This window comes from Cupressus sempervirens, chromosome 3, assembly GCF_028749045.1.
Source record: "Cupressus sempervirens isolate cs-2001-9-10 chromosome 3, ASM2874904v1, whole genome shotgun sequence".
Classification (NCBI taxonomy): Eukaryota; Viridiplantae; Streptophyta; class Pinopsida; order Cupressales; family Cupressaceae; genus Cupressus; species Cupressus sempervirens.
In genome coordinates this window covers 472,886,221-472,913,863 of record NC_143120.1, presented here as the reverse complement: position 1 = coordinate 472,913,863, position 27,643 = coordinate 472,886,221, and the positions used below count along the sequence as shown (strand labels likewise).

Here is a 27,643-nt window from a genome sequence, read left to right as displayed (position 1 = left end):
TCATATAAATATGTAATAAACTCTTCTCTTATCAAAATCCAACACTACCACCCACATATTATTATTATTAGTAGTTAAGTATAGTTCTTCATATAAATCTGTATTCTATTATCAAAAGAAACACTACCACTTGTGTATATATCTCACCATATTATTATTAAAAATATTTATATTATTAAAAGAAATAGGAAAGTCAAAGCTTAATGCCATGCTGTCATGGGAACACAACAACATTGTTACTAGTAGTGACCGTTAAAAGTGGGTCCTCGTCAAAAGTGGGTCCAAATTTGTGGACGTAATATTTTATCAGCGAATAAATCTCAACTTTTGCCTAAATGCACAAAAGTTTTTAACGGAACTTCCGAAAGCGAAGGATTCCCGATTTAAAATGCGAAAACAATTTCTTTTTCATTTCTTTTCAGAAATGGGAGGGAAAGCAGAAGAATGGGAGGACAAGCTGTAGCAGACATAATTGAAAATGCAAAAGGCTTTAAATACACCATGTTCGAATCGATATCTACAGGTATTTACATGTGTATTGCGCAGGATCTTCCTTTGCTTTGCTCTGCTTTCTCTTTCCTACTCAATAATGATGGAATTCTTTCAACGTCACGCGTTCGAATCACGAAAGATGATGGCGAGGTTAACGGTCATGTTTTATGTATTGTTTTGGTCAAATCCGCGTCCAGTCTGGTGGATAGCCACCGGCTGATGACTCACGGAGATAGATTTATGAAAGTATCCGATGGGGCATGATGGAAAGCTTGTTTTTGTTGTCGGATGATATATTTTTTGTATATACACTTTTCCTTTCGCTTTGTCTTGTAAGGAATCTGCATTTCATTCTTACCTGTAATAAATGCCTTTCTGATCTGGATTATGTCAACAATTCAGTGGCTTTGCTGGTTTTCTATAAGAAGTTTGTTTCCCTTCCAATCCACATTGCAATGGGAGATTTAGCGTTCCGAAATGAAGCAGATGCGGAATCCGCTTGAACTGTATTACAGGTAAGCAATTCAGTATGTACTGAGCATAAGTCTGCATTTTCAGGGATTTGATTTTTACCCTTGTTTGTTAGACGTTATTTTAATTAAGCAGATTGTTTTTTTTCTTTGTGACCTTTATAGAAGTTTGGCAATTTTCTCTGATGATTACGTACGAATTTTAATTTTTATATGCGTATCCGATTTTCTTAATTTGTTAATTTATATTTTCTCTTTCGCTTTCTGCGGAACTGTGTCGGATTCACTAAATAATATTATAGAGACGGGAGTTGTTTCCCCAGCAAGAAGGGTTTGGTACAGACAGAAGGTTGTGGATGTAATGCAATGTATCCTGTGAATTCAGAGACGGGGTTTTTGGTATTGTTGTGAAAGGAATGACTAATAATGTTTGCTGTCAAGTGGAGTAAAATCATCTGCGATCCTGGTAATTGTAATTGCATGTTGGGTAGTGACTGCAACTCTTCACCGCAGTGGTCTGTCAGGAGGAAGCTGGAAGGGCTCAACTTGAAATGTAATAACTCCTTCATTCCAACAAGAGATGATAGAGGATCTACTGAAGAAGAAGATATTGTCTTGAAAGATGTCAGGGACTGCACGCATTGTTGTCAGCAATGGAAAGATTCCACAAAAGAGACTACTGAAGATTCCAGGAAGTTAGCATATTTTGGACAGTTACCAAAAACAATTATACCTGAAATATCAACAGAACAAGTTAATGGTAGAAATTGCTTTTCTTTGACATTGCACGAGGAAAATGAAGAGCTTGATTCATCACTTAACAGTCTTCACTATTCTTCCCCCACGCTTATTGATGATCACATTCTTCCAAAGAAAGTGCTCATGATGAAGAAAAATGCTCCAGGGAATATGCCTGTAGAAGCTGAAAGCCATAGTCATATGATGACAGTTGAGAGAGAAGTGCATACATTAAGGGAGGCTCTTCGCGGCCAACATTATGCTTTACAGGACCTCTACACTGAACTAGAGGAGGAGAGAAATGCGTCATCCACTGCAGCAAATGAAGTATTATCGATGATTTTACGTCTTCAAGATGAAAAGGCTGCAGTGCGCTTGGAGGCTGACCAGTACAAAAGATTGGCCGAGGAAAAGATTGCTCATGATCAAGACTCCATAGCATTCTTTGAAGAAATTATTTATAGGAAAGACAAGGAGATTGATTCTTTGGAGTACGAAATACAAGCATTCAGACACAGATTGCTCAGTATTGGATTTGATGACCTTGAAATTGGAAAAATTCGATCCCTGGAACGGTCTTATTCAAATGACAACACTAATACTAGGCATGGAGATTGTGATCGCTGGATAAATTCGGAGCAGGAGTGCTCTGGTGGTCACGTTACTCTTGGTTGGAAAACTTCAAATAATACACATTCCCGAGATTTATGGAAGATACAAGACAAGAAAGGGAAGAGATGCATTTGCAAGAATGATCGTACATGCTCAGATGGTATGTGGAATGAGGGCACAAATGCATATGGTTCTGGTCTACCACAAAACCAACAGAGTGGGGATTGTTCAGAGGGCGTCCCACATGGACAAGATAGAGCCTCAGGCAACACTAATAGGATTCAGCTGGAAGGAAATTCCGTTTCCAGAAACGTGATTAAAGAATCTATAAGAGTTTATTCCAATAATAAGAGTGATAACCATGCAAGACAACGAACAGCGATTGATTGGAAACTACAAGAAGGATTCAAGGAAAATGAAGTGGAACCTGATTTTACATCACAGAGATTTAAATTACAGGATCCTATCCATGAAATAGGAATGAATGCCCTAGAACTTTCCCCAAGAGAAAATAGTTTTATTCTCTGGGAGGACATAGAAAAATTAGAGGATCAGCTACAGCAGTTATCGAAGCGGAGAGAACTCAATTGTTGTGTAACGGAGGAATGGGCATCAACAAGTAGGGAGCTCCAGAAAACAGTTGCAGCTTACACTGCTAGTTTAAGGGAAGCAGCGAGGTCCCACTGGAGACTACCTTTAGACAACATTTTCGTGTGTGATGGTCTGATAAGAGAAACTGGGGTACACTATTCAGGGGATCCTCAATTTTCAAACATGTGCGGAAAAGGCAAGGAGAATGCAGAACTGCCAATAGCTGATGCGCAAGTTCTCTTTTCAGAAACCAATCTGTCGAATCTCAAAGCTGCTGGTAATGAAAGTGACTCAAGTTTCAATGTTCATGATGTTTATGTGATCCAGAACGAAGATGAAAGGAATGGAGAAGTTATGTCTGAAAAAGTGAATGCTTTAAGTTTGGACCTGGAGGATGGGGACCGGCTTGGTAAACCAGATCCATTACCACAAAATTCTTTCTTGGACCCTAGTTCTTCTGCAAGAAAGTTATTGTTGTCTTCATCACATAATGCTCAGGAATCTAATGTAAGCAATAGTTTTTGCAATGCTTTATCGGGTATTCCAGGGGATATGATGCTTGAATTTTCTTTGGTTCGAGACGACGTTAGACATATTAACACCAGGCTTCAGGCACTGGAGGAAAACGGAAAGTTTGTGAAGCAGGCAATTGATTCGCTGAAAAGGGATAGAGAAGAATTATCATTGCTGAAGGAGATATCTCAGCAGCTTCGTGAATTAAAAGAACCATTGAAGAGCTGCAAAGATGTGAAAAGTTCACCTCCTCAAGAGGAGCAAGAGGATGCATCTGTTGTCAGATTCATGGAGGTATGTGATATGCATTGCCGGTAGTGTTTTGTGATTGGAATCAGTTGTTTCCTCAATGTTTGTTTGCTCTTCCTGTCAAATCAAATGATCAATGTTTCTCTTCACAACTGAATTTACGACCATCAATTCCTTTTTTTGCATGTAATAGTTAGTACATTAGAAACACTGGATTATATAAAGAGTCTCCCTTTTGATTGTTATTTTTAGAGGTGACCATACCCAAATCTTTCAGTTGAGTAATCGCTTAAAAAGTTAAACGGTTGATAGTGTCGATATTTTTGTTTGTTATTGTATGTTTTAGAGGGTAGATATTGTTAGTCTAGATATACATAATAAAATTTAAAGTATCACATAAACTCTCTTTTCTCATTTATTAGGTTGATGACTGACAATGGCTTATGTTGTTAGATCTATATGATATTGACAAACAAACAAATAAATTAATATTTTCGAAAAGAAAAGTTCTGATTATGATTTTGATTTTACTGGTAATTACATTATACCATTTACTGCAGTTGCTTACATTTGCGAATTCAAACATAGTACAATTTTCATTGAGCTGGAGAAAGATCTCCTAGCGTGTTGAATGCCTCTCCCACGTTTCCTAGGGCTGTTGGTTGGAAGATGAGGTGGGGACCATCCCCACGATGTCTTTCATATGACAGGCAATGATCGAGTCACCTATCTTTCTCCTATTTGTATGGGGATGGGTCTACGTCTCTACAATTTTCCACAGAAAATAGGCAGTCCCCAGCTAGCTCGGTAAAACGAAAAGAAGCAAAAGTTAAAACATGTCATATATGTTACATTTTGGAATCTCTTTAACAGTCCCAGGACTTGAAAACCTAAAGAATCAGCTCGCACATGATCAAGTGTGCGCAAACAATGGAGATACATTATCAACAAAATAAATCTCTTACGACTGCATCTTTCTTTCCTTGGATCTCGTCTTGCTTTCTCTTATTTACTCTTGCTCTCCCTAGCTAAAATGTCTATGAGCGTGTTTCTAAAATAGGAATTCAGGGTGAGAGAAAAGTCGATTGTAGGTGATTGTAAAGTGGTTCTGGAGGTGCCAATTCGTCGTGGCACTTTGCAAATTCATTAAGTGCATATTGACTTAAATTCTAGATGATAGGTGCACATGTTCGTGCAAAGGACAAATGTCCAAATTACTTAAAAGTCTAAGTTGCTGTTTCCAATATAGGTTATGAGGGTCGGGTATGCTGGTGCTAAGACAATTTTTTTGTTTGGGTGCGGTACAGTTGGAAATGCCTTGAATTATATATATGTACAGTATTTAATATTCATACATATATAGTATATATGTACATACATTTATATATGCAAAGAATTTAAAGGATTACAAATATGAAAATAAATTTGATTTTATATAATAATAATGACGATTGAACCTTTAGTAATATGATAATTCATCAGTGATCATTAATAGTAATAAAGATAATATAAATTTAATTGATAGTTGAAAATTTCAATATTATAATATTATTTCTAATGTTAATTATATATATATATATTCAAATGAAAATGATTACACACTTTAAAATTTGAAATCAATACAATAAAAGTTATTGTATCTTGATCTTCAATATTTATCAAAAGCATCTAGATTGAAGTCATTGCTTGATTCAAAATCATTCGAACTGCATTATTATGAGTTGTCACTTCCATTTGGTACATCATATGAAACCTTGACATCATCTACACTGACGCTAATAAGCTATATATTAGATGCATCCAAGTTGGAATTTTATCCCAATTTTTCATTGTCCTACTTAATGTTTGGAGCACTTTAAGTTTGTTTTTTAAATATTAATGTTCCGCTATTTATTTATTTATTTTTTAAATCCACAGTTGTGTGCCATAGAGTGTTTGGGAGCAGCTAAGGTGCGTTTATTTTTTATGTTCTTGAGCCATTCTTATCGCAGGACTGATATCCAAATTATTTGAGTACAGGAATAGATATTTACAACTACCATATCTTCATTATTTTCCTACACATTTATAAACTTATAAAACTCAAAACGACCATTCTAAAACAGTCTTCAATAAAGATATCCAAAATAATCTACAACCCTTTTAAGGTGTCTCTTGAGATCTTTAACAAGCCTAAAGAAATTGACAGTGACTGGTGGTGACGCCAATATTATAAACACTATTGGAATCTACTGAGACAAAGGATCATTATTCTATACCATGGTGACATATTGGTACACAGATTTAGATCACATTTGAACAATTGCCTCCTTAATACTGTGTGAATCTAATTCACAAAGATTTGAGGTGTAAGAGTTATTGAATTATAGATTATTGTAATCCTTGCTTGATAGACGTGGTATGTATGTTTTGCATTCAAATTTCAGTCTAGAATCTCTACTTGTATTGTCATTTTTTCTGCAGTCTTATGTTTCAAATTTAGCCCTTTTTTTTGTGTCCATTTTTTATTGTATACAATTGTTGACAGATGTCTATTGACAGAACTCTCTTTATCATCTTTCATTTTGCCAACAATTTGTCAGTTTTTATCTCTTTATCATCTTCCATTTTGCGAACAAATTGTCACTTTTTTTCCTCTTTAGTGCGTGGAAAATAATCCTCTGTGTGATGTTCTATCATTTTTATCTGCATTTTCATTAATGGGAAAAATTGACGATTCACACTTGAAAGAATTTTCAATTCTTGTTTGAATTGTACGTACTTAATGATTAATTTTGATTGTATTGAATATGTTATCCATTTCCATTATCAGTATGAATACTTGTTATTTAAAAAATAATTACTTGGGTCTCCCATACCATCCCTTGGAATATCAAGGGTACTTTCTCTCAGAAATTTAAGTTTGAGCTGTTGAAGATTGTGCAACTAAGTCTAACGAGCATATTGTCTTGCCTTGACCACTTAGGAGGATTGGTGTGCTTTGGTAGTTTTGTGTTGTAATAGTTTCTCTTATTTGGTCCTTTGGCGCTAGATTTGGTGCTTAACATCCAACTTTGAAGTATGATAAGCTATGTTCCCCAGGGACGCGTCCCCCCTAAAAAAACCAGCGTTTCGGGGACGGGGACGTCTCCGTCTCGGAAATTTCATTGGGGACTTGCATCCGTCCCCAATTTTTTAACACACAAAAAATTTAAAAAACTTAAAAAAAGTCACTTTTGCCGTCCCCCGCCGTCCCCAAAATCGGCAAAAAAAAATGCTGTCCCGGAAACCCGTCCCGCTGTCCCCTGCCGTCCCCGTCCCGGAAACTCGGGGGAACATAGATGATAAGTTGTAGTTAGCTTGAACAATATAGAAAACCTGGCTTAAGAAGTTCATGATGAATCCTCGATCAAGACTCAAATATAGTGGCAAATCATGGACAAAGCTGTTGTTCCCATCAATGCCTACTACAATGTCAGGACCAAAACACAATTGCTTAATCTTTCAGTGTGGTGCTCCATTTCAAGATTTGAGTAGAGTTTCTCATCCACCTTGAACTCATGTGTTGTGCACTGTGTGTTGAGTTATTGCTCAATTTGTTGGGCACATGCTAGATGTGGGGTCGAAAAAAATGCTTCTCTAGTAATGATCTTTAGCTAAATGTTTATGTAAAAATACTCAGATCTGAAATATTGCAAGGAGTCTTTAACTCTCAACTACAACGCCTAAAACCAAAATATCCACATTCAGATGGATTGCTCATATAAATTGGTCATAACAAAGTATTTCATTCAAACAACTCATGTGACGATTACAAAGATTTTCTGCTTCAGACATTTGCTGATATCAAAGATTACAATTATCATATATATACTCAGAAAATATTTAGATTGCTGAAGTACATAAACACTAAAATCTTCCTAACTGCTTAAGTTTCCAAATTGAAGTGTAGATGCAACCTTCATAAGTAGCTTCCCAAAGGAGTTTTGTCGTAACAAACTTTACCAATGGGGTTTGCTCCACGGTTCTCTCGAACCTAAGAATTTTTGTCAGTAGATTCAATTGACTACCTTATGTAGAAGTCGAAAGTCCAGCATGGGTCCAAAGCATCTCGACATTTTATCACATTCAAATTTAAGCCCATTAATGGTGCTCTTGTGGTGGTGGGTGAAGTTCTTTGATTGAATGATGGAGATCTATGAAAGTGCTTTCTTATATGTAGGTGTTTGAGCTAACACATTTTGGAAGGATTTAATGGTTGGAGTGATTGGTTTGGCGATACAAGTGTATGGGGCAGCAAAAGTCTATGTGTTTGTAAACAACAAGGGGTTTGGGTTTTCGGATACTTGATAACAGTGGGTAAGTGAGGGACAATAGAAAGATATAATAGTAGAGAAAATTCAAGGACTCATCCAAGCCTGGAAAGTGACTCAACAGTCCTAGGAAGGGTCCACCCTTCTTGAAATTGCTTGTCCTCAAATAATTGCAATTTTTGCACTTGCTCCAAGTTTTTGGCTCTTCCCAAGTGGTATGTTGTATAGGCACGTTATTCCAGGTTATTCCAATGGACTAGGTAATTTGTGATTTCTCTATTTCATGACTTCTTCACTCTTGTAATATAGATCACTTTTGGTACCCACATGACTAGCACTCCAGTAATTGTAAACATTGAGTGGCTTTCTAATTGCAATTGTCAAGGTGTTACCATTTTGCCAATGTTACCCATCAACATGTGGTGTGGTTCTTTAAGCCTCCTTCCATCCACATACTCCTAGACTCTACTTGCCCGCCTATTGGTGTACACCAGAATTGGAAGAGAGCTTGCTACTAGTCAAGCAAAACAATTTTCTAGAAAGATCTACTATTCTCTTTTATCCTATCCACACCAACATAATTCCAATGTTTTACATGCACCCTTGAGAGTAGTGAAAGTTGGGCACTCACACCCATCTCAAAACCTTGAAGTACCCATCCCTAGGATGCCCTTGCACTGGGTACTTGCAGTACTCGAGTACCCCCACCTTAGCCATTCTATAACCACGCTGCTGCCATAACATGTACTTGAATTTCTATTTGAATTTTGAATGTTACTTTAAGTATGTACTGTGTTACTATGTTTTAGATTAAGGTAAAAATAGGTTTTGAAGGGACCCAAAACCCTTTAACAAAGAAAAAGATCAGCATTAAGAACAAATTAGGTTTTACAAGGACCTGAAACCTAGAGTAAAGCATAAAACACAAAAAACCAAGTTTTACAAGGACCTAAAACCGCAAGTTTAAACCAAACACACCCAGGTTTTACAAGGACTTGGAACCTAAAGTTTTAAATAGAAAGCTGGAAAATAAAAAACAAAACCAGCAACACCACCCGGACCAGCTACCAGCACACCAGCAACCACGACCAACACCTACAACAGTTCCTTGATGCTCCTCTCCGCCTCCTTGCCAGCTTCAGTAGTAGCCTGGATAATATCAATCATAGCAGAATACTCTGTTACTATGTTGAATGTTCAATGGTTCTGGTTAGAGTTGCAATTTTTCTATGCTCAAGTATTTCAATTTCTGAAACATCATTTCATAACTAACATTTCAAGATCTATATGTATAGTATACAACACCCCCTCTCCCACTTTGTTGTTCCCCATCACCATCCCCGATTGTCCTGAAATTTAGTCCCTTCGTTCCCTCGTCCCTAAAACTCATTCCCATTTCCCACTGTCATGACGTGCCCTAGTGTTTACACTAGCACACCCGGGTAGGGTGCAAGTCTGCAGCCAATAGGGTAAGGTTCGAAATGTGGGATTAATTGATCCATTAAATAAGATAATGGACAATGGAAACAGCTGGTTATTCGATATTTGTGCAGCTTTTACTTCACATTGTAAAGTCTGTAAATACATTGGCTTTGTCAAAATGAATCTAGCACTGCACGTGTACATCTGCAGCTGTCTACAAAAATTGTGATAAACATTGTGTTACAGGTTTTCCGAAGCCACGAGTCAGCAAATGAATTAAACAAATTCAGCTGTGGATATTTATTTTCTACTGAGGTATTTAAGAGCTACATTGCTTATGATGCTACCTGCCTTCCCACCAGTCTTTCTCACCAAGCGTTATTGGGCCATTTTTGAGATACAGCATGCATGCAATTTCACTCCGAAAACTCAAAGAAGCTAGGAGATTATTCTAATAGGAATAAAGCTTACATGTTTCAAAGTCGAATGAACCATTTGGAAGGCAGAGAAAACCGTGTTGCAACTCAAACAAGAGGTAAGATTCTGCCCTGCGTCTCTTGGGCAGCCTCAGTTGGGCAGTTGGATCGGTTGCTGGTAAATTTACCAGAAAACAGATTTGAGTGTGCAAGGCACCAAAACTGACAATACATTTGTATGTGACATTGAAAATATATTTCATAATATTGGTGTTATATGCATGGATTTATAATCTGCAACAATCATAAAGTTTAAAACAATTTGTGTCGCCCTGATAAATTATGTAGAATCAGTTAGTGTAGAAATCAGAAGCAATAAAAAAGAAATGCCTCGAAATATTTTAAACTGAACAAAAGAATTCATTATTATCAACTTACTGCAATTCCGTTGAAACCCCCACCGAACCTCTCCTAAATTTGAGTTTCCACTCTATAGAGCATACATTTGTTGCAGCTCCCATAGAGAAGAATATCAGAGTGGTGGTAATAAAAGAGGTAAAATGGTCACAGTACAGCCTACAGCTGGAAGGTGTCATTAGACATTGTCTGCTAGCCATAGACAAATATGAAGATGAAGAGGAGGAAATTGCGTTTTATGTAGTTTGATTAAGTCTAAAACTGCCATGAGCCTTATGCTTGTAAGCACTAACTTCGGGCTCTTTATGTGGTTTTGGACAGGTCAGTCTTATTTTCTTCCTTGAAAAAATTAGAACCATCAGTAGACTCTAAAAATATATCAAAAATCTATGGTAAAATTTCAACTCGCAGTGGTTCTAGCTTCATTTTTGTTTTTCAAAAGTCTAGAAAACAAAAAACTCTTGCAAGAATTGAACTCAAAATTGCATCAAAATTAATGCAAGTTAGTAATTCACAGAATAGGTATTCATCAAACATTATGCGAACTTCCTTATGTGACTAGCTGTCTGAAACTTATAGTTTAGCGGATTTCTCAAGATTCACATATTTGTCACATAAGCCATATATAAAATCATTGAAAAGGAGAAAGAAACCAAATGAAATGGCATGGCTCTTACAACTCCTAACCATCTTTATCAGTTGCTCTACCACCGAGCAACTTCTTCCCCTGGGTTCAATGTCAACGCCCACTGCAAATTTAGAAAATAAAATTTTTTACCCATTTTTCTTCTTCTTCTATTGTTTCACTGCCTTTGCCGCCGCCTCGTCCAAGATGGGAAAACTTTCCGAGCCATCTGAATCTCCGCCCAAATTTGGCATGTTCAGGCTTGCTTCTATATTCTCTGCCTCAGCTCCCTCAGATTCAAGCGCTCAGGCACCTGCTTCGTTTTTTGCGATGATGTTTCCTTTACCCTCAATGGCCAACCGTGGTCATTATCTATGCAGTGTGCCACGGCAGCAGGAAGCATCTCTGTGTCTCGTAAAGGGGCACGTGTCCTCTGCAATCTGACCACACCGTGGAAAGCAAGACGGTGTCCACTCCGAGGAAAAATGGTCACAAACCCTCTGATCTTGTATAACATTTTTTTATGATGAAGACAATTCTGTTATCGGAAATATAGGAATCCGTCCGTCACCAGCACCAGCGTGAGGAAAAGCCGGTGGGCTATCGCCCAGGTGAAAGCCTATCGGCTAATTACTAGAGAGTCGAATGATGAATTCCATGAAGACACACCCAATCTTGCTTAGAAATACGATGGCTAAAAAAACATGTAGGAAAGACACGCTCTCTTTCATTCTCTTTGAATGAATTGCACTAATTGTTGTGTTTGAGATTATCCTCCTTAAAGCATTCCTAGGAGAATATTTCCTTTATTTACACAATTCTTGAAGGACTTATTGCAGTATCATGATTGTAACGTGCAATGCTTCCAAAATCTCTTGGGTCATCTTCGACTCAGGCACTGACAAGATTCTATCTTGAAATGAAACCATTTGTTGTCACACATTGGTCATCCTTCAGACTTACATCTAAGATGTTGATAAAAAATTTGCAACTTGGATATTTTGCAATGATAGAAGCCTTCCGATGAAAAAACCAACAACAATTGAACCAAGTGAGGGCCGTTTGGAAAGAACATCAACAACTACCTCAAAAGTATAGACTTTGAGGCTCCTCACCTTTTCAGTTGCGGACAACAGAAGTCATGTTTTTCATGGAGAAACTTCAAACTTTTACGATTTGTCTCAACTATACCTATCACAAACCAGATTTTGATTGCGTTTTGCCAAATCACGTTCGAAATAAAAAATCTCCTAGTCATAGATAGACAAACTTTTTGAACCTTTGAACTGCCTACTTTTAAATGATACGGGGTGCCCCATTTGCATTATAATATCTCCAAATCCCTCTTCTCAAAGATCGTGCTTATCAGCTCATTATGTTGTACCTATACATGCAAAAGCTCCCTTCTTCATCATGTTGGTCAAGGGTGCTTCTAGCTGTACTTTCCGTAAATCTATAGATCCAAGAGTCCCCTCAACTCTGTTAGTGTGGCAGGCGATGACCAATTCAGAATAGCTTCTATGACTGCATACTTATATTTTTATTAATCAGGGCCTGGGCCCACTGCTGGTTAAATTTAGGTGCTACGTGTGATCCTTCCATGCTTTCCCAGATATAAAAATATTATCCAAAGATGCCAAGATAATTTCTTTTTTCTATCAATTGAATACTTGATTAGTGTAGATTTGGAAGTAGTCAATGCATTAGTAAAACAATGGTATGGCTGAGAACATGAAGTGCCTCAAATGCCATCTAGTTGACATCCTGATCCTGCATGTGGATCTAGTGGACATCCAGATCCTCAAAAAATTGTTTCTCTAGAGCTTGTTGTGGCTTATGTTTTGCTCTTCCTTTTTCCAAAAGCATGGTTTTTGTAGGCTTTTTCCTGGTGTTCAAATTTTGCAAACCCTGTGAAAAAGATAGCATCTTGAAAATCTTCTGTGCTCTATTTTCAAAGAGGAGAGCTGTAAACTTCTCTTCTTTTTGCAATGCTTCTAGTATCGGTGAAAAATTAGTGTAACTTTGAACACATTGGACTTCCTTTGGAACTTCTTAAAGATCCTGTCAATCTCTCTTGCAGAAAGGCCTTTGGGTATCTTTTCTTCTTTGTCCCTTTTTGGAAGAACATAGGTGTTGTCGATCTGGTACGTAATTAATCATAAATTTGCCACTGGAAGAGGTAGTTATTTTTCGTTGAGTTGCTTTAGTGGTTCATGGACATGGTTATCTATCTAGTGCAACAGTTATCCCATTAGGTCTCTTAATGCTTCTTGTCTTTGATTCCTCCTAATCATGTTTACATGGATGGTGTTGTCTTGTTTTAGTTGTTAAGATTCAATTTCTTAATTCCCTCTTTTGCCATTTCTTCATTTGTATATGGATCTTGGGTTTTAAACTTTTTCTGCTTTCTTGGATAATTGATCTCTCTTTCATTGGAATGAATCCATCATTTGCATTAATCTTGAGGTTTTCAAGATCAAAGCTTTGGTACCATGCTAATGTCCTTTAATATTTGTGTAAAAATACTCAGACACAGTGATGAGCGATTGGATAAGATGATTGTTTAGTTAATTTGCACCTTATTGACTTTTCATTTATTGTGTTTGAAGACCAAATGGATTTCCAGCCACAACTTGCCAGACATATAGAAAACATTGAAATATGCTATCTCGGCATAATGGGTGCAAGATAGACAGCCAATCTCTATTTTCTTCTTTCTCTTGCCTTCACTTAGCAACTATCATCTTCTTGGCTTCCTTGAATAGATGTGCAACACTAGAAATATTTTGTGCCATTTTCAACAGATGAATAGGTTTGCCTTGCATCTTTGTCAAAACAATTTATTAGTTGAGGGTCCCTTCTTTGCACATGGTCTTGGTGATGGGTTCAATGTGTGTAGGCTTTTCTTTGTGTGAGATTGAGGACAACCTTGTTCAACTTTTCCGCACCTTGCCTTTGGATTACATAGGCTAATTGTTTGTGCAATTTTCATGCATGATTCAAAAGATTGCCGTAGGGTAGAGGACAACCTTGTTTGACTTTTTCGCACCTTGCCTCTGGATTGCATATGTTAATCATTTGTGCAATTTTCATGCATGATTCAAAAAATTGCAGTAGGGTAGGACATAATTTGTCCAATGTGGATGCATCATAGAATCCACAAGTTGGGAATTTTGCGTGCTTGCTTGTGGTATGGCCATTTCCTTTGCGGGCAGTAGTTGAACTCTCAACCAAAAGTGTTATTACTCCCTTCACAACGTTTCTATCTCCTCATCTTTGCCACTTTGGAGCATATTATTGCTGGGGCACATATTGTTGCTGAGGTGCATATGAGGTTATGCATATTGTGTTTGTGTAACCAATGATTGCACACTTGGCTTTAAGACCTAGTTTCCCCTTGGCTCACACATATTTTGTACCACTTGGTAACTTAGTTACCGATTTGGATGGGGTACAAGAACCTAATATGTGGATGTGTGGATCTTTGAAGAGTCTACCAACTGTCTGCTTGTACCCATTAGCAACTTTAGAGTCTCTATATGACATTGCTCTCCCTGGGATAGGAAGTACAATCTTTCTATGGTACCACAGAGAGAGGGCATATGCAAGGAGGTGCAATAATAGTGTGTGGTCATCTTGTTATGAAGATGAAATACGATTATTTCCACCCTTTTGAAAAAGTTTTCTTCGAGATCATTCTTTATTTTGTATTCCTACTTTTATTTTCTCCAAAATTATGCCTTTGCTATCACAGACATCCCCCAAGCATGGTGCATCTGTATTAGCAAACCAAAGTGTAGCCATGATAGGGTCAGTGAATTCCAATACATATTCTACACTAGCCCTCCTAATGTCATCTAAGATCAATGACTTGACCTGTTGGGCCCTCTCTGAATTTGACAGCTTCCATACACCCCATTGATTGCTAATAATCATTTGACCCAATGCCTCTTGAACCTTCACAAGTCGTCTCCGAACAATTGTTTGATATGCAAACTGGGTCATAGCAACCTAGGATCGTGTTAGTAGTCAGTTAATAGCACATTAAAACAATATACTATTCAATATTGTAAAACATGACATAAATGAAAATAAGTAAATTAAATTTAAATTCAACAATTCACAAACATTTGGATCTCCTTGCCCTCTTGGTATATTTCTTTCAGCCACTCTATTTGGGTGCCAATTGCTTGCATGATCAAGTTGAGGGAGTGTACTGTGTCCAAAAAATATTTTGCCTAAACTAGAGCCTCTGCAGCCCTACAATTTTTTGCATTGGCTGTAGCCTGTAATTACTTGGATCACATCCTTATTACCCACCATCATCTTTATGGATTCAATGAGGATTATGGAAATGGACTCAACGAAGATTCTGGAAATGAACTCTCCATCTATGAATTTCCCTTCACAATAAACTTCCCTAAAAAATAGTAGGTAAATTCCTTGTTTTTTCACTTTTCAGAAGTATAATCACTTTATTTTCTTTTTGCAATCAGTTTGTCGACATCTTGTTCTTTTATGAATCCTACTATTTGTATAAGAGACAACCCCTTATTTAGACCCTCATACGTGTTATAATCCCTTTATCACTAGGATCTATAAAAGTGAAGTTTCACTTGAGAATAAGAGCTATTATATTGTACATCACAAAAATTACACTCCAAATATATCCCCCACCTCTTAGAACTTGTGAAATCCTTCTGAAATGTCCCTTTTCTGATTTTGTATGATATTTCAAGCCTCAAATCAGATCTTTAAAATCAAACAGCTAATATCCCAAAGATCCACCAAATTCCTCAAAAAACCCCAAATCGGGTATGCTGAAAATAGTGCTAAAAGCTTCACAACTTCACAAATTATTAATAAATCTGAAAATGGAAATTTTTACAGAACTTTCAGCAGCATAACAGCCTACAAATTGACATTTCCAGATCCGTATAGCCTTTACACAACAGCTCGAAAATGTAGGACCAAAACTATGCTCATCGGGCTCCCGAAATAGCACAAAATATGCCCGAAAACACCACAAAACACTAATAATCTATCTCAGAAGTTTAATCACGTCCCAATATATATATTCAGCTCTATTTTAACATTTAAAAGTCTGATATACAGCAGCAACCCAAACTGATATGAAATACTCAACTGTAAACACCAGACTCCTACAAAAACACACCCGAAAACTCACAAATCTGCACTGTTCAGCACAAAGGCAAACTCTGTATGAGCATGCACATGGAATGGCTTCAAACTCCCGTCCTTAGCCTTCCTGGAAACCTGCAAACTCCCATTCTTGGGTCTCCTTCTCCACAGGTTTGGCAGCCTCTGAAGACTAACAAAGAATGAGCAAAAATCAAGTTCTGGAATGAGCCCCAAAATGCCTCCAAACCCTTTAAAAGAGGGCATAACTGTAACTCACGTCCAAGAGAGGTTAATGAAACTTATTTTAATAATAATTTTCATTTATTAGTCCAACAGTTTCCAAAGATTAACCCCCTTTTTCCGAAACTTCACTTTCTTGGGCCCGCCTGCCTTAGCAAAGATTTTCTTTTTTAATTATTTGAAAAGGGGACATGACAAGTCCTCCCCTCCCAATCATTGCTTGTCCTCAAGCAATGGCTGAACAATAAACCAATCAATCCACCTGGATCCCAAATGTAGTCATGAACTATACTACTACCAATTAACACAGGCTCCTGTAATATCCTCTGCAATATGACCAAGAGGAATCCATAATCAAATTGACAATTATAGCTCAACCAAACTCCGAAATCACCACTACCACAATCAAAAACCCATGAGGCACAAACTCTTAGAACATCAGAACCCAAGTAAAGTGGACAAATCAAACTACCAACACAGTAAATACCATCAACGCATCCCACTGGCCTATATGGAATGTACAATCCAACTCTGCAACAATGGTGAACCCTCTCGAATGAAACTGTACCAAGTATGGAGAATCCACACACTGTACAACTCCTGCAGTCAACACAACTCTGCAAATCATCGGCCACTATCTCATAACCATAACTCCCATGCAGTGCTAATGGTGAAAAGACATTACAAGATAAAGAGTAAGAAATGGAATCCAAACCAAATTTGTCTGCCATCAACTCCTCAGCACAAGGATCAAATACTAAATGATGTACATACCCTGCAATATAATGTTGATAAAAAAAACCAACCTCAGTCAACAGCTCACCATGAAGAAGTGATACAACCCACTGTGACTGATCACCAGCTAAGTCAAGAGATGTCATAGCCAAAGGAGTAGAATCAATAACAACACCTGCTAAAGCATCACTCCAAAACTCCTGCTCTAAGTCATGTATTATCAACCTGTCAATTGCAGGACCTATCACCATGTCATGCCCATCACAACTCTCATCCCGAGGCATCAAACTATCCCATAACTGATGATAAGCACTAGGAACCAAAGTACATCTCTGTATCATCATCTCATCAACATGGTCATCAAAGGTAGATAGATGAGCATACCTCACAGTGTAATGCCGATAGAATGCACCAATCTCAGTCAGTGGCTCAGACTGCAATCCAGATGTAACTAACTGCAATCGATCATTAACCAAGTTGGAACTGACTACTACCTCTGAAGACATTGCGAAGGGAGTAGTATTACTAGTAGGAACCATGCCAACTATCAGCTCACCAACGTCACACATGGTCTTTGATACAACATCTCTAGTCTTCGTGCCATTAGTACTAGAGGTCACCACCATGTCAGGCACACCACAAAAATCTGCTACAGCACCCAACTCAATTGAACCTGACTCTAGTGGGAATGAACCTAATATGCCAATGTTAGTATCAAGGATGGATGCATCCCCATCTCCACTATCTCTAACAATCTCGGCCATGGACATCCTCGGATCACCAAACACCACAGCTTGTGACTGTATAGAATTAGGTAAAGACTGTAGTCGCTCTAACTCCATGGTCACCTTAGCCAAATGAAACTGTGACTCCTTGAGAGCCAACTGTGTACTCTCAAGAATCTCAGAAGTCACCTCAAGTTGCTCAGTAAGCTCACTCACCTCATCTTCCTTGGCCAACAATGCATCATATGCTGTACTGCCCCACTCCATAAGATAATCTCTGTCGGCTACCAACTGAATATAATTTTGTCTCAAAATCCGAATAGCCTCCCATAAAGAGTGGATCTCTGTCAAGGAAAGATAACTTCCTCCCTGCTCATCACTAGTAGGAGAACCCCATCCATAAACTGCTAACAACTGACGAGCAGCATCGAAATGTTGGCAAGTGATAGCAATGTCTTGGTCACTAACTCTCAACTGATTAGACACATGATGGCACTGGCTTGACTGTCTCCTACAAACCTCCTCTGATGCACTGTCTGAAGGAGTGTCCTCAAATTTACTAGTCTCTAGAGTATTACCATCCATATCCTGTGAATCAAATCTAAAGCTCATATCAACATACGGAGTATCAAAAACATTAGCATTGCTGTCCAACTCCTCTGTACCCAAGGAAACTAAGTCTTCAAAACTGCCCACTGCATCCTCCTGGATGTCATCAATGCCAATATGATCCTGGGACTCATCTATACACACTGCCAAATATGAAATATCATCAACACATTCCAGCAAGTATGGTCGACTGGATATATGAACAAAGCCCAACATTGGTGTATAAAAACTAATACCAACATCAAACAAGATACTGGCACAAGAAAAGACAACACCGTGTAATCTGCTAATCAAATCCATGATAGCACCCAAACAAACACTGCTACCAAAAAGTGTTAAAGATCTCCAGTCAACTGAATCCCAAATGCCAATATAACAATCTCGAGTCCATATCCGTAAATTAGAATCAACTGGTAACTCAAGCAAACTCCTCACCTGAGTAATATGACCAATACCAACTAACTCCACATACCTGTCATGATGAGATAATGAAGTCACAATACTATCTTGGTTCACCTTCAGTTGGCTGGACAAATCATGTGAAGTACTACCAGCCTCAACCTCATGTGATGAAGCATCTAACTGTGCCTGGTACTCTTTCTCAGCAAAGTCATGAATGCTCAATGTCTGCTCATCTCTACCAGGTATCTCACCATCCTGCACAACAACATCCTCATAATCATCATCTGAACCCACTACACTGTAGTCACTGCCTGTTGTAACTATACCATCTTGAATACCTGTGGCATCACCCTTTGACGACCTGTAAACAATTGTCTCAATTTGAGTATCAAGTTGACTGTTACTATCAATATGTGTGATATCCTTTCCCACCACCTCCTGTGGCAGAGTAGAATCTGAGACCTCTACCTGGCTATTAGCTAGTTTCTCAAACTCCTCATGCAAGTTCTTGGGAATTGTGTCATCTGTCCTGTGAGAAAATCTGCCAAATAGAAATCCAGTCAACTTATCCACCTTAGCTGGGTCAGATAACATGTCATTTATACGGTGGTGCTCAACCAACTGTTTAGACATGTCATGGCTTATTTTCATAAGTTTATCTCGAATGTCTAAATAACCATCCTTTCTACTATTTTGACTCTGGCTATCAATTGTCCAAGATCGTTCCCTCTGAGACTCTGTACTATACCCGTCCATTCTGGATAAAGTAGAGTGTAACCCCAATAGGATATAACTTCTTCAAGCACCAAGAACTAACATGCAAATGATTAGAAGTAGCATGCAACCATAGATTTGGACATGCAACTGATTAGAAGCAACATGCAACCACCAAATTATGATATGCAAGATCTGGGTAGTTGTCAAAACTGACATGCAAGATCTGGGTAGTTGTCAAAACTGACATGCAAACTTCTACAACCACCAAATTCACCAAGAACTAACATGCAAATGATTAGAAGTAGCATGAAACCATAGATTTGGACATGCAACTGATTAGAAGCAACATGCAACCACCAAATTATGACATGCAAGATCTGGGTAGTTGTCAAAACTGACATGCAAGATCTGGGTACTTGTCAAAACTGAAATGCAAACTTCTACAACCACCAAATTCACCAAGAACTAACATGAAAATGATTAGAAGTAGAATGTAACCATAAATTTTAACATGCATCTGATTAGAAGAAACATGCAACCATAAATTATGACATGCAAAATCTGGGTAGTTGTCAAAACTGACATGCAAGATCTGGGTAGTTGTCAAAATTGACCTGCAACTTCTACAAACCCTCAGGCTGGCAAGATCATGGCTCTGATACCACTGAAATGTCCCTTTTCTGATTTTGTATGATATTTCAAGCCTCAAATCAGATCTTTAAAATCAAACAGCTAATATCCCAAAGATCCACCAAATTCCTCAAAAAACCCCAAATCGGGTATGCTGAAAATAGTGCTAAAAGCTTCACAACTTCACAAATTATTAATAAATCTGAAAATGGAAATTTTTACAGAACTTTCAGCAGCATAACAGCCTACAAATTGACATTTCTAGATCCGTATAGCCTTTACACAACAGCTCGAAAATGTAGGACCAAAACTATGCTCATCGGGCTCTCGAAATAGCACAAAATATGCCCGGAAACACCACAAAACACTAATAATCTATCTCAGAAATTTAATCACGTCCCAATATATATATTCAGCTCTATTTTAACATTTAAAAGTCTGATATACAGCAGCAACCCAAACTGATATGAAATACTCAACTGTAAACACCAGACTCCTACAAAAACACACCCGAAAACTCACAAATCTGCACTGTTCAGCACAAAGGCAAACTCTGTATGAGCATGCACATGGAATGGCTTCAAACTCCCGTCCTTAGCCTTCCTGGAAACCTGCAAACTCCCGTTCTTGGGTCTCCCTGGAAACCTGCAAACTCCCGTTCTTGGGTCTCCTTCTCCATAGGTTTGGCAGCCTCTGAAGAATAACAAAGAATGAGCAAAAATCAAGTTTTGGAATGAGCCCCAAAATGCCTCCAAACCCTTTTAAAGAGGGCATAACTGTAACTCACGTCCAAGAGAGGTTAATGAAACTTATTTTAATAATAATTTTCATTTATTAGTCCAACAGTTTCCAAAGATTAACCCCCTTTTTCCGAAACTTCACTTTCTTGGGCCCGCCTGCCTTAGCAAAGATTTTCTTTTTTAATTATTTGAAAAGGGGACATGACAAGAGACAACCCCTTATTTAGACCCTCATACGTGTTATAATCCCTTTATCACTAGGATCTATAAAAGTGAAGTTTCACTTGAGAATAAGAGCTATTATATTGTACATCACAAAAATTACACTCCAAATATATCCCCCACCTCTTAGAACTTGTGAAATCCTTGTGATATGTCTCCATAGAGGAGATCCTTTATCAATTTCGAAATTTTGGTTTCCTTCCACACCTATTGAACTTTGACTGTTGACCATTCTTGCCATCTATAAAAAGAAACAAGGTTGAAAAAAATCATAAAAAAACTAAAGAATAGGGTTCAAATGCTTACCTTAGATGCTTAAATCTCCTTTGTGACAGCTATTTGGCACTCCATGAATGATCTCCTTTGAAAAAACCACTGCCCTTCTAAATGTCAAAATGGAGACAAAATGAGCTGGGAGCAAAAGAACTAACAAAAAAAAATATTTTTAGGTTGAATGGCCTCGTAAAGGACCATTTTAAGGTTTTTGGGAAAAAATATTAAAAACTACACTTTTAAACGTGTTTTTCATACCAATTCTCCTTGATGTGCCTAGATGTGGGCTGGGTGTACATGGGATGCGCACCACAGCCTGCGATGCATCTGCAGGCTGTGGTATGTTTTCTGTGCACACCCAACTTGCACACATATATGCATCCCCATCTGGTGCAAGCCTACAAGAGGTGCATCCTACAATTAAGGTACCTTTATTGTCTTGTATAATAAAAGTAAGTCAACTAATAAAGATTTTATCATTCTCCAATGGAGTAAGTCAACTCTGGAGATTCATACATATTTCGGTTATATCACGAATTTTTCACGGTGAATTGCAAGTCATGTGTATCCCAAAATAAATCATATCCTGGATACACTCTATACACAAATATCTCTAATTATGCACATGCATCTATACTAATTCATTCATTCACTATCTATAGCTAGGTGCTGATTGTCACACCATGAACACAAGTTACAATTGGGTACCAACAGTCATATGGATCTACTCTTGGTATACATCACATTATACCCAGTTGGTTTTATCCTCTCTGAGGATCTATAGTTCATTTCTCATTTTAAGGCATGTGAATCTGGTTACTGATCTGAATGCTGCATATACTAGAGAGAACCATTAGTGGTAAGATCATTAGCAAAACTGAAAATGTGCCATTTCAAGAAACTCAACATTGCAGAAGCTCATTATGCTATGTACTTGAGAATTATAATAATTTCTTAGAATGCTAGATGCCTTGAAACACTGTAGTTAAGATTGAGGATAAAGAGCATTTGTTTTAGTCATGCTTCAGCCTTTATATGAAATATATGGCCATCAATTGTTTTCTGCCAGGATCACGCATTTTCCCCAGAATTAGATTATTTATTCTGAACATTTTAATTGGTGGAGAGGGGCAAGTGTGCAGAAACATTTTTGTTTGAGCATGATGCCTACATCAGTTTGACATCCTCCTTCAAAGGAAAAACCTAGGCAATGCTTTCAATTTTTTTCAAATTCATAGACTGTCAGATGTAAGAATATAAAAGGCAAGTATATTTGTGTTTACTGCAAACGTGTGTATGACTTCAACGTTCCACCAGCAGAAAAAAACTTGATGGAAATATTTAATTCCTTTAGCAAATTACTAAATTGATAAGGAGATATTTTGCAGAATTTATGATATTGTTATCACGATTCAACTGTCTAGTTTTCGAGTCAAACTCATTGACCCATATGTTTAGTTTGACTTGAAAACTACACAATTGCATCCTGATAGCAATATCATAAATTTCTAAATATCAAATATGGAATATCTTAGTTTTCTAATAAATGTGCAGAAAAAAATGCCATTTTGTTTTTTTCCTGAAGAACAGAAAGATGCAATACTTTACTCACAATTGGTTATTGTGCATGGGCAGGCTATGCTAAGTTTTTCAATATAGTGTTATACAACATTCAGATTCTCAATTCATGCCTAGGGGGGTTCGGAGCGTTATTGTTCAGTTCAAACATTTTGTGATTGTAGGAGTCTTTATCCACTGCACACGACAAAAGTTGACAGGTGCTTTTCGTGACATGCTAACTTCAACCTACATGGTACGATTTTGGTTGTACCATTGTAATTGGAAGTACTGGGGCATTGAAGTGGCATTCAGAAACACCTCAAGCATGTACCGGCACATGACATCCTACAATCAAATGGTCATTGTTCTATAGTATTTGGAGATAGGTTGGTTTGGTGTATTCAAAAGATTTGTACAGAAATCTTGATTTTGTATATTGCAAATATGATGTAAAATTCATTGGTATCCTATAGCTAAAGCGGCATCGAAACACAGCAGAAACTCAATCAAGAGGTCTTTATTAAGACGAGATTCTTAGTTGCCTTATGTTTAGAGAGGAGGGCGATCCCCGTCAGAATTATTAGCATTGGAAGTGTTTTTTAACTCTTCAGGTTCTGAATTTTGAATTGAACAATCACATGAGTAATTATTATCTAAATAAGTTAATGCATCAAGGAAGACAGTTCTGATACACAAGATAAAAACTAAAATATTTTGGGTATAAGGGAGGTTTACCTGTGTAACATGGCAAGAGAGAAAAAATGGTGCAATTATCAAAATTTAATTAATGGAAGTTGACTTGCATTAATAAGCATTACAGACTATGGGAGAAAAATGTAATTGAAAAAACAATATGAAAGTCCATGCTGGTGGCAAGAATATATCATAAGGCCTCAGGACTCTCTCTAAACAAGGGAAACATGCATCTGAGATACAAGCTTTAGAGCCAGGTTGCTATTTAGTGTATGATAACATAGATTTATTGCCTTCAGTAGTTTTTTCTAGAAGATTTGAGCAATGTATGTTATGTACGCTTGTCCATCATCATGTATCTATTGCCTGCTTTGAAATTTTACCATCATGAAATTAATAGAGTTCTACGTACTCACGAATAAAGACAGTCAATGGCGTGCTTGATCTTTAAATATGCTTAATGGTGATAATATCTTAGAGACCACGTTCTCTTTATTTCTGCAATGTCATCAACAAACAATGAAGTGAGAAGTCCAATGTGTTCTGATTAATAGAGAAAATCTCACAATAGTGTAGATAAATCTCTAATAAGTATTATAGAGTTGAATACAAAGTTTTGTTGTATCACGGAGATGACAAATATGAAGGCCAAGCAGCATGATTTGAAAATTTGAAGCGTTATTCCCAAATTATTGTTTTGTAACAGAATCAGCTTACCGTGAAACGTAAGGACACATTCCGTGGAACTATTATTTAACTGTTCCTTTGCAAATGTTGGGAATAATTACATTTATGTACATGGAATTCTAATTACAATAGTATGTATGGGGGCTTACTTTCAGCCGATGGAAGGGTTTTATATTATTTCACCTGAAAATACTCCTGATTACCGTTTGAGAGCTTAAAATTGTATCATCTAACAGGCATTACGAATAACCAATTTTCAGAATTAGGGTCACATGCTTAACAAATTCTCTAGTGAATATGGACTCTGGTGTAACTGCTTTTCAAAATATTTAGGTTGAATGGATCATATACGCTTATCCCATCATAAAGCAAGACCTGATTATTTTTTAAAACCAAGGGGTGTCTCCGCTACCCCTCCAGCAGTCCATTTTGGGGTGAGCAGGTTGAAACTAGTCCTATTATTCACACCTACCTAGGGCGGTCTTGAACCCAAGACCCTAGGGTAACCCACAACTTCAAGCTTGACCACTACACCGGAACTGAGCTATTTGACCTAAGACCTGATTTTGCTTTTCTACTTGTTTTTGTTTATACTAATATCTTAGACTCTTGGTGAAAACTTTCTAAAGTGCCTTTTAGAAATTCTCTTGGATAGCTATAGTACAATTTCAGTTGATCATAGACTCTGGTGCTTTGGAGTGCTTCAATTTCAATTTTTCTATTAAAAAGATCAACTAATCCATATATAATGCTTTTGTCTTATTGTTTTGCCTTGTGCCTGCCAGTTTATTTGTGAATGAAATTAACACCTTGTTTTGTTAACAAAATCTGTGCTATAGCTTGAAGTGCAAATTTCCACGTAAACTAACAGTTAATTTTTCTAGGTATTACAGGGGGATGTGTCATTTAGAAGAGAGACAAACAAGTATGTTTCCAACTTGAAACTTGCAACTTTTTTGTTTAGCTTTCTATGTTCAAGTTAAGGCTTCTTTGTAATCCGCACAACAATAATCCTTGTGGCTTTCTGTTCAATATGTGCTTTAGGAAGGACGTCGGTTCATCCATCAGCGAGGGTCTGCCGCACTTGCTTGAGAAGACACCACCGAGAAGAATCGCGTCTCATATTACCAGAAATGTAAAAGTAATTTCTTTTGCGGATGTTGGATCTGGTAACATACAAAGCAAGTGAAGATGCCTTGGTTAGTAAACAAACTCTATACTGAATCAGGGCTTGAATGTGACTTTGGATTTTCTATCATTCAATCCATCATAGAAGTCAAGATTTGTTTGTCTTCTGTCAGGCGGTAGTTTTGTCGTGATTGTATTCATAATTCACGCTGATTGGTGAATTTGTTCTGCTATTTGAATATATGCAGTTTGAAGCGATTTTGTAAATTGAAAAAAAAAAAAAAAAAACTCAAATGATGGCAATGAGTATTACAGTTTATTAACTACATTCGAATGTTTTGCTTATCCTTACTATCATCCACAAGCAAATACGTAATGCTTCACTTAAGCGTTAATAGCATCTCATCCTATTCCCAATTAATGAGAGTTGTAAGCATTGAGAGAAAGCTGTCCCTCACTAGTTAAAAGTAAGTGATAACTTGGGAGCTATGGCACTTGATTTGGTGACCTGAATTGCATATTTTCAGACAAAGGGGCTATTTTATCTCTAAATTAAAGAAATTATTTTCAAATAAAGGGACTATTTTATTTCTAAAATCAAGAGATCACACAAATGTTTTATATTATAAAGGAATGGAAAATGTATGGGAAATTTTTTTCAAACCACCTCTATATATGAAGGTTAACTCATATAAACACCATGGATTTTAGAAATGTTGGCAATATTATATAATGGGGAATGTTTCCAATCTTTCTTTCTTTCATTATTTTTTTCAAATTGAAACACAAATCTTTATGATTACCAAGATTTTGATATGAAAGTGAGAGAGCAGTATAGTTGTAAATTTGTGTAATAGAGAATACTAAATATTTAACCATTTCTTTGCAGCATATATTTGATAATAAATTTTGTTGTGGATCACATAAATGTTACAACATGAATAATAAACAATGAAATAATATTTTATTCTAATTTTAGAATTTATATTAAACAATTGGCTAATAATCTAAACATATGCATTTTGTCAAATAGTTGAAAAAATTGTAAATACATAAATAAAAAAGACCTTAAATGTGAGAAAGGTCCAATTTAGGGTGGAAGTATTTCTAAACTAATGTAACAATAGATTCCTCCAAAAATAGCTAGATCAAACTTGCTGACATTGTAGCAATTAAAAATGACTTCAACTAATTTTTTTATGACAATCACTCGTGACTAGCAACAAGAGTTTAACTATTCTTCATTAAAAACCCACCAATATGAAATAAAAATCTCTACACAAAAGGGACCTAAATATTTGATGACTTATATTATTTAATTTAAAATATGAAGAAAACAACAAATTATAGTCAACAATACTTAGCTCAAATGTAATCTTTACATGAAATCACCATATGAGGATTTGAGGGTTTTTCGTTTCCAATAAAAGTTCATGAAAGTACAACTATGAAGCTAATCTTAAATACCATCTAGAAGCCACCTATGGAAAACCAAGAGCCACAACTTAGAATCTCACTTATTTAGAAACCACTTCTATGTTAGAAGTCAACTATAGAAGCAAAGTAGCAACTTGGCATTAGATTGAAAATGAGTGAGAGTGGGTGTAGGAGTCAAGGTGGGATGGGATTTTGTAGGGGTATATGTAGGAGGGGATGGAGACAATCTAGACCAAGATAATTGGCAGTTGTCTCCTTTTCCAAACATCCATGTGGATGCTGCTATCACCTATTTGGGGAGTCATTGAATTTTCGTCAGGTTTTGTGCTTGCTTGTTTTGAGGTTGGGGCTTTTAGGGTTAAAGGTAATCTTGTTGCGATTGCTATGCATGTTGGGTTAAAGGAAAATAGTAGAGTTGTGTCTTGACCTTTGCCTTTGCCTTTGGAAGTGTATTGGAAGGCTTACAGGGTTCCTTTTGGTGGGTTCAACTTCTTTTCTATTATGGCCATGGTAGATAGAGTTACTACTTGGTACCTTTTTAGGTGGTCTACTATTGACTCTCTTTGGAGGGTGTTTGTGTTTCCCTCTAACTGTGAGGCCTCGCCCCAACCCATCCTAGCACCGAGGATACATTATTATTTTGATACTCATGCTTTGTTATGTCAGAACATTATTGGATACATTGAACATTGTTAAGTTATTTCACGATGTGTGATGCTTACTTCAGTTATTTGATTTTGTCATTTAATGCTTATAAATTTGTATAACGATGAAGAAAATGTATGCAACACTAACACATTTGGTTATGCAAGTCGAAAGGTTAGAAATATGAGTAGAATTAAATAAACAACTATTTATTAAGAAAT

General features: G+C 37.0%; 1 protein-coding gene across 5 annotated transcripts; it reads left to right on the top strand.

The window, feature by feature from the left end:
* The first annotated feature begins 342 nt into the window (after positions 1–342).
* Positions 343–25,937, top strand: LOC149567193 (uncharacterized). 5 transcript variants are annotated; one of them, XM_089820376.1, is made up of 5 exons: positions 343–523; positions 895–1,007; positions 1,265–3,710; positions 25,097–25,137; positions 25,257–25,937. In XM_089820376.1, exons 3-5 carry the CDS (start codon positions 1,389–1,391, stop codon positions 25,399–25,401), a joined length of 2,508 nt encoding a protein of 835 aa, XP_089676502.1. In that variant the 5' UTR covers positions 343–523; positions 895–1,007; positions 1,265–1,388; the 3' UTR covers positions 25,402–25,937. The 5 variants fall into 5 exon arrangements, with proteins under 5 accessions (XP_089676502.1, XP_089676503.1, XP_089676501.1 ...); XM_089820377.1 differs by having other exon boundaries at positions 520–794; XM_089820375.1 differs by lacking the exon at positions 343–523 and having other exon boundaries at positions 866–1,007.
* The last annotated feature ends 1,706 nt before the right edge of the window (positions 25,938–27,643 follow it).

Bases quoted from the DNA above. Each gene is read 5' to 3' on its own strand.
- LOC149567193 (XM_089820376.1), top strand. From the start codon at position 1,389: ATGTTTGCTGTCAAGTGGAGTAAAATCATCTGCGATCCTGGTAATTGT. The intron at 3,711-25,096 runs GTATGTGATATG...TAATTTTTCTAG, and splicing joins CTGTTGTCAGATTCATGGAG to GTATTACAGGGGGATGTGTC. The intron at 25,138-25,256 runs GTATGTTTCCAA...TATGTGCTTTAG, and splicing joins TTTAGAAGAGAGACAAACAA to GAAGGACGTCGGTTCATCCA.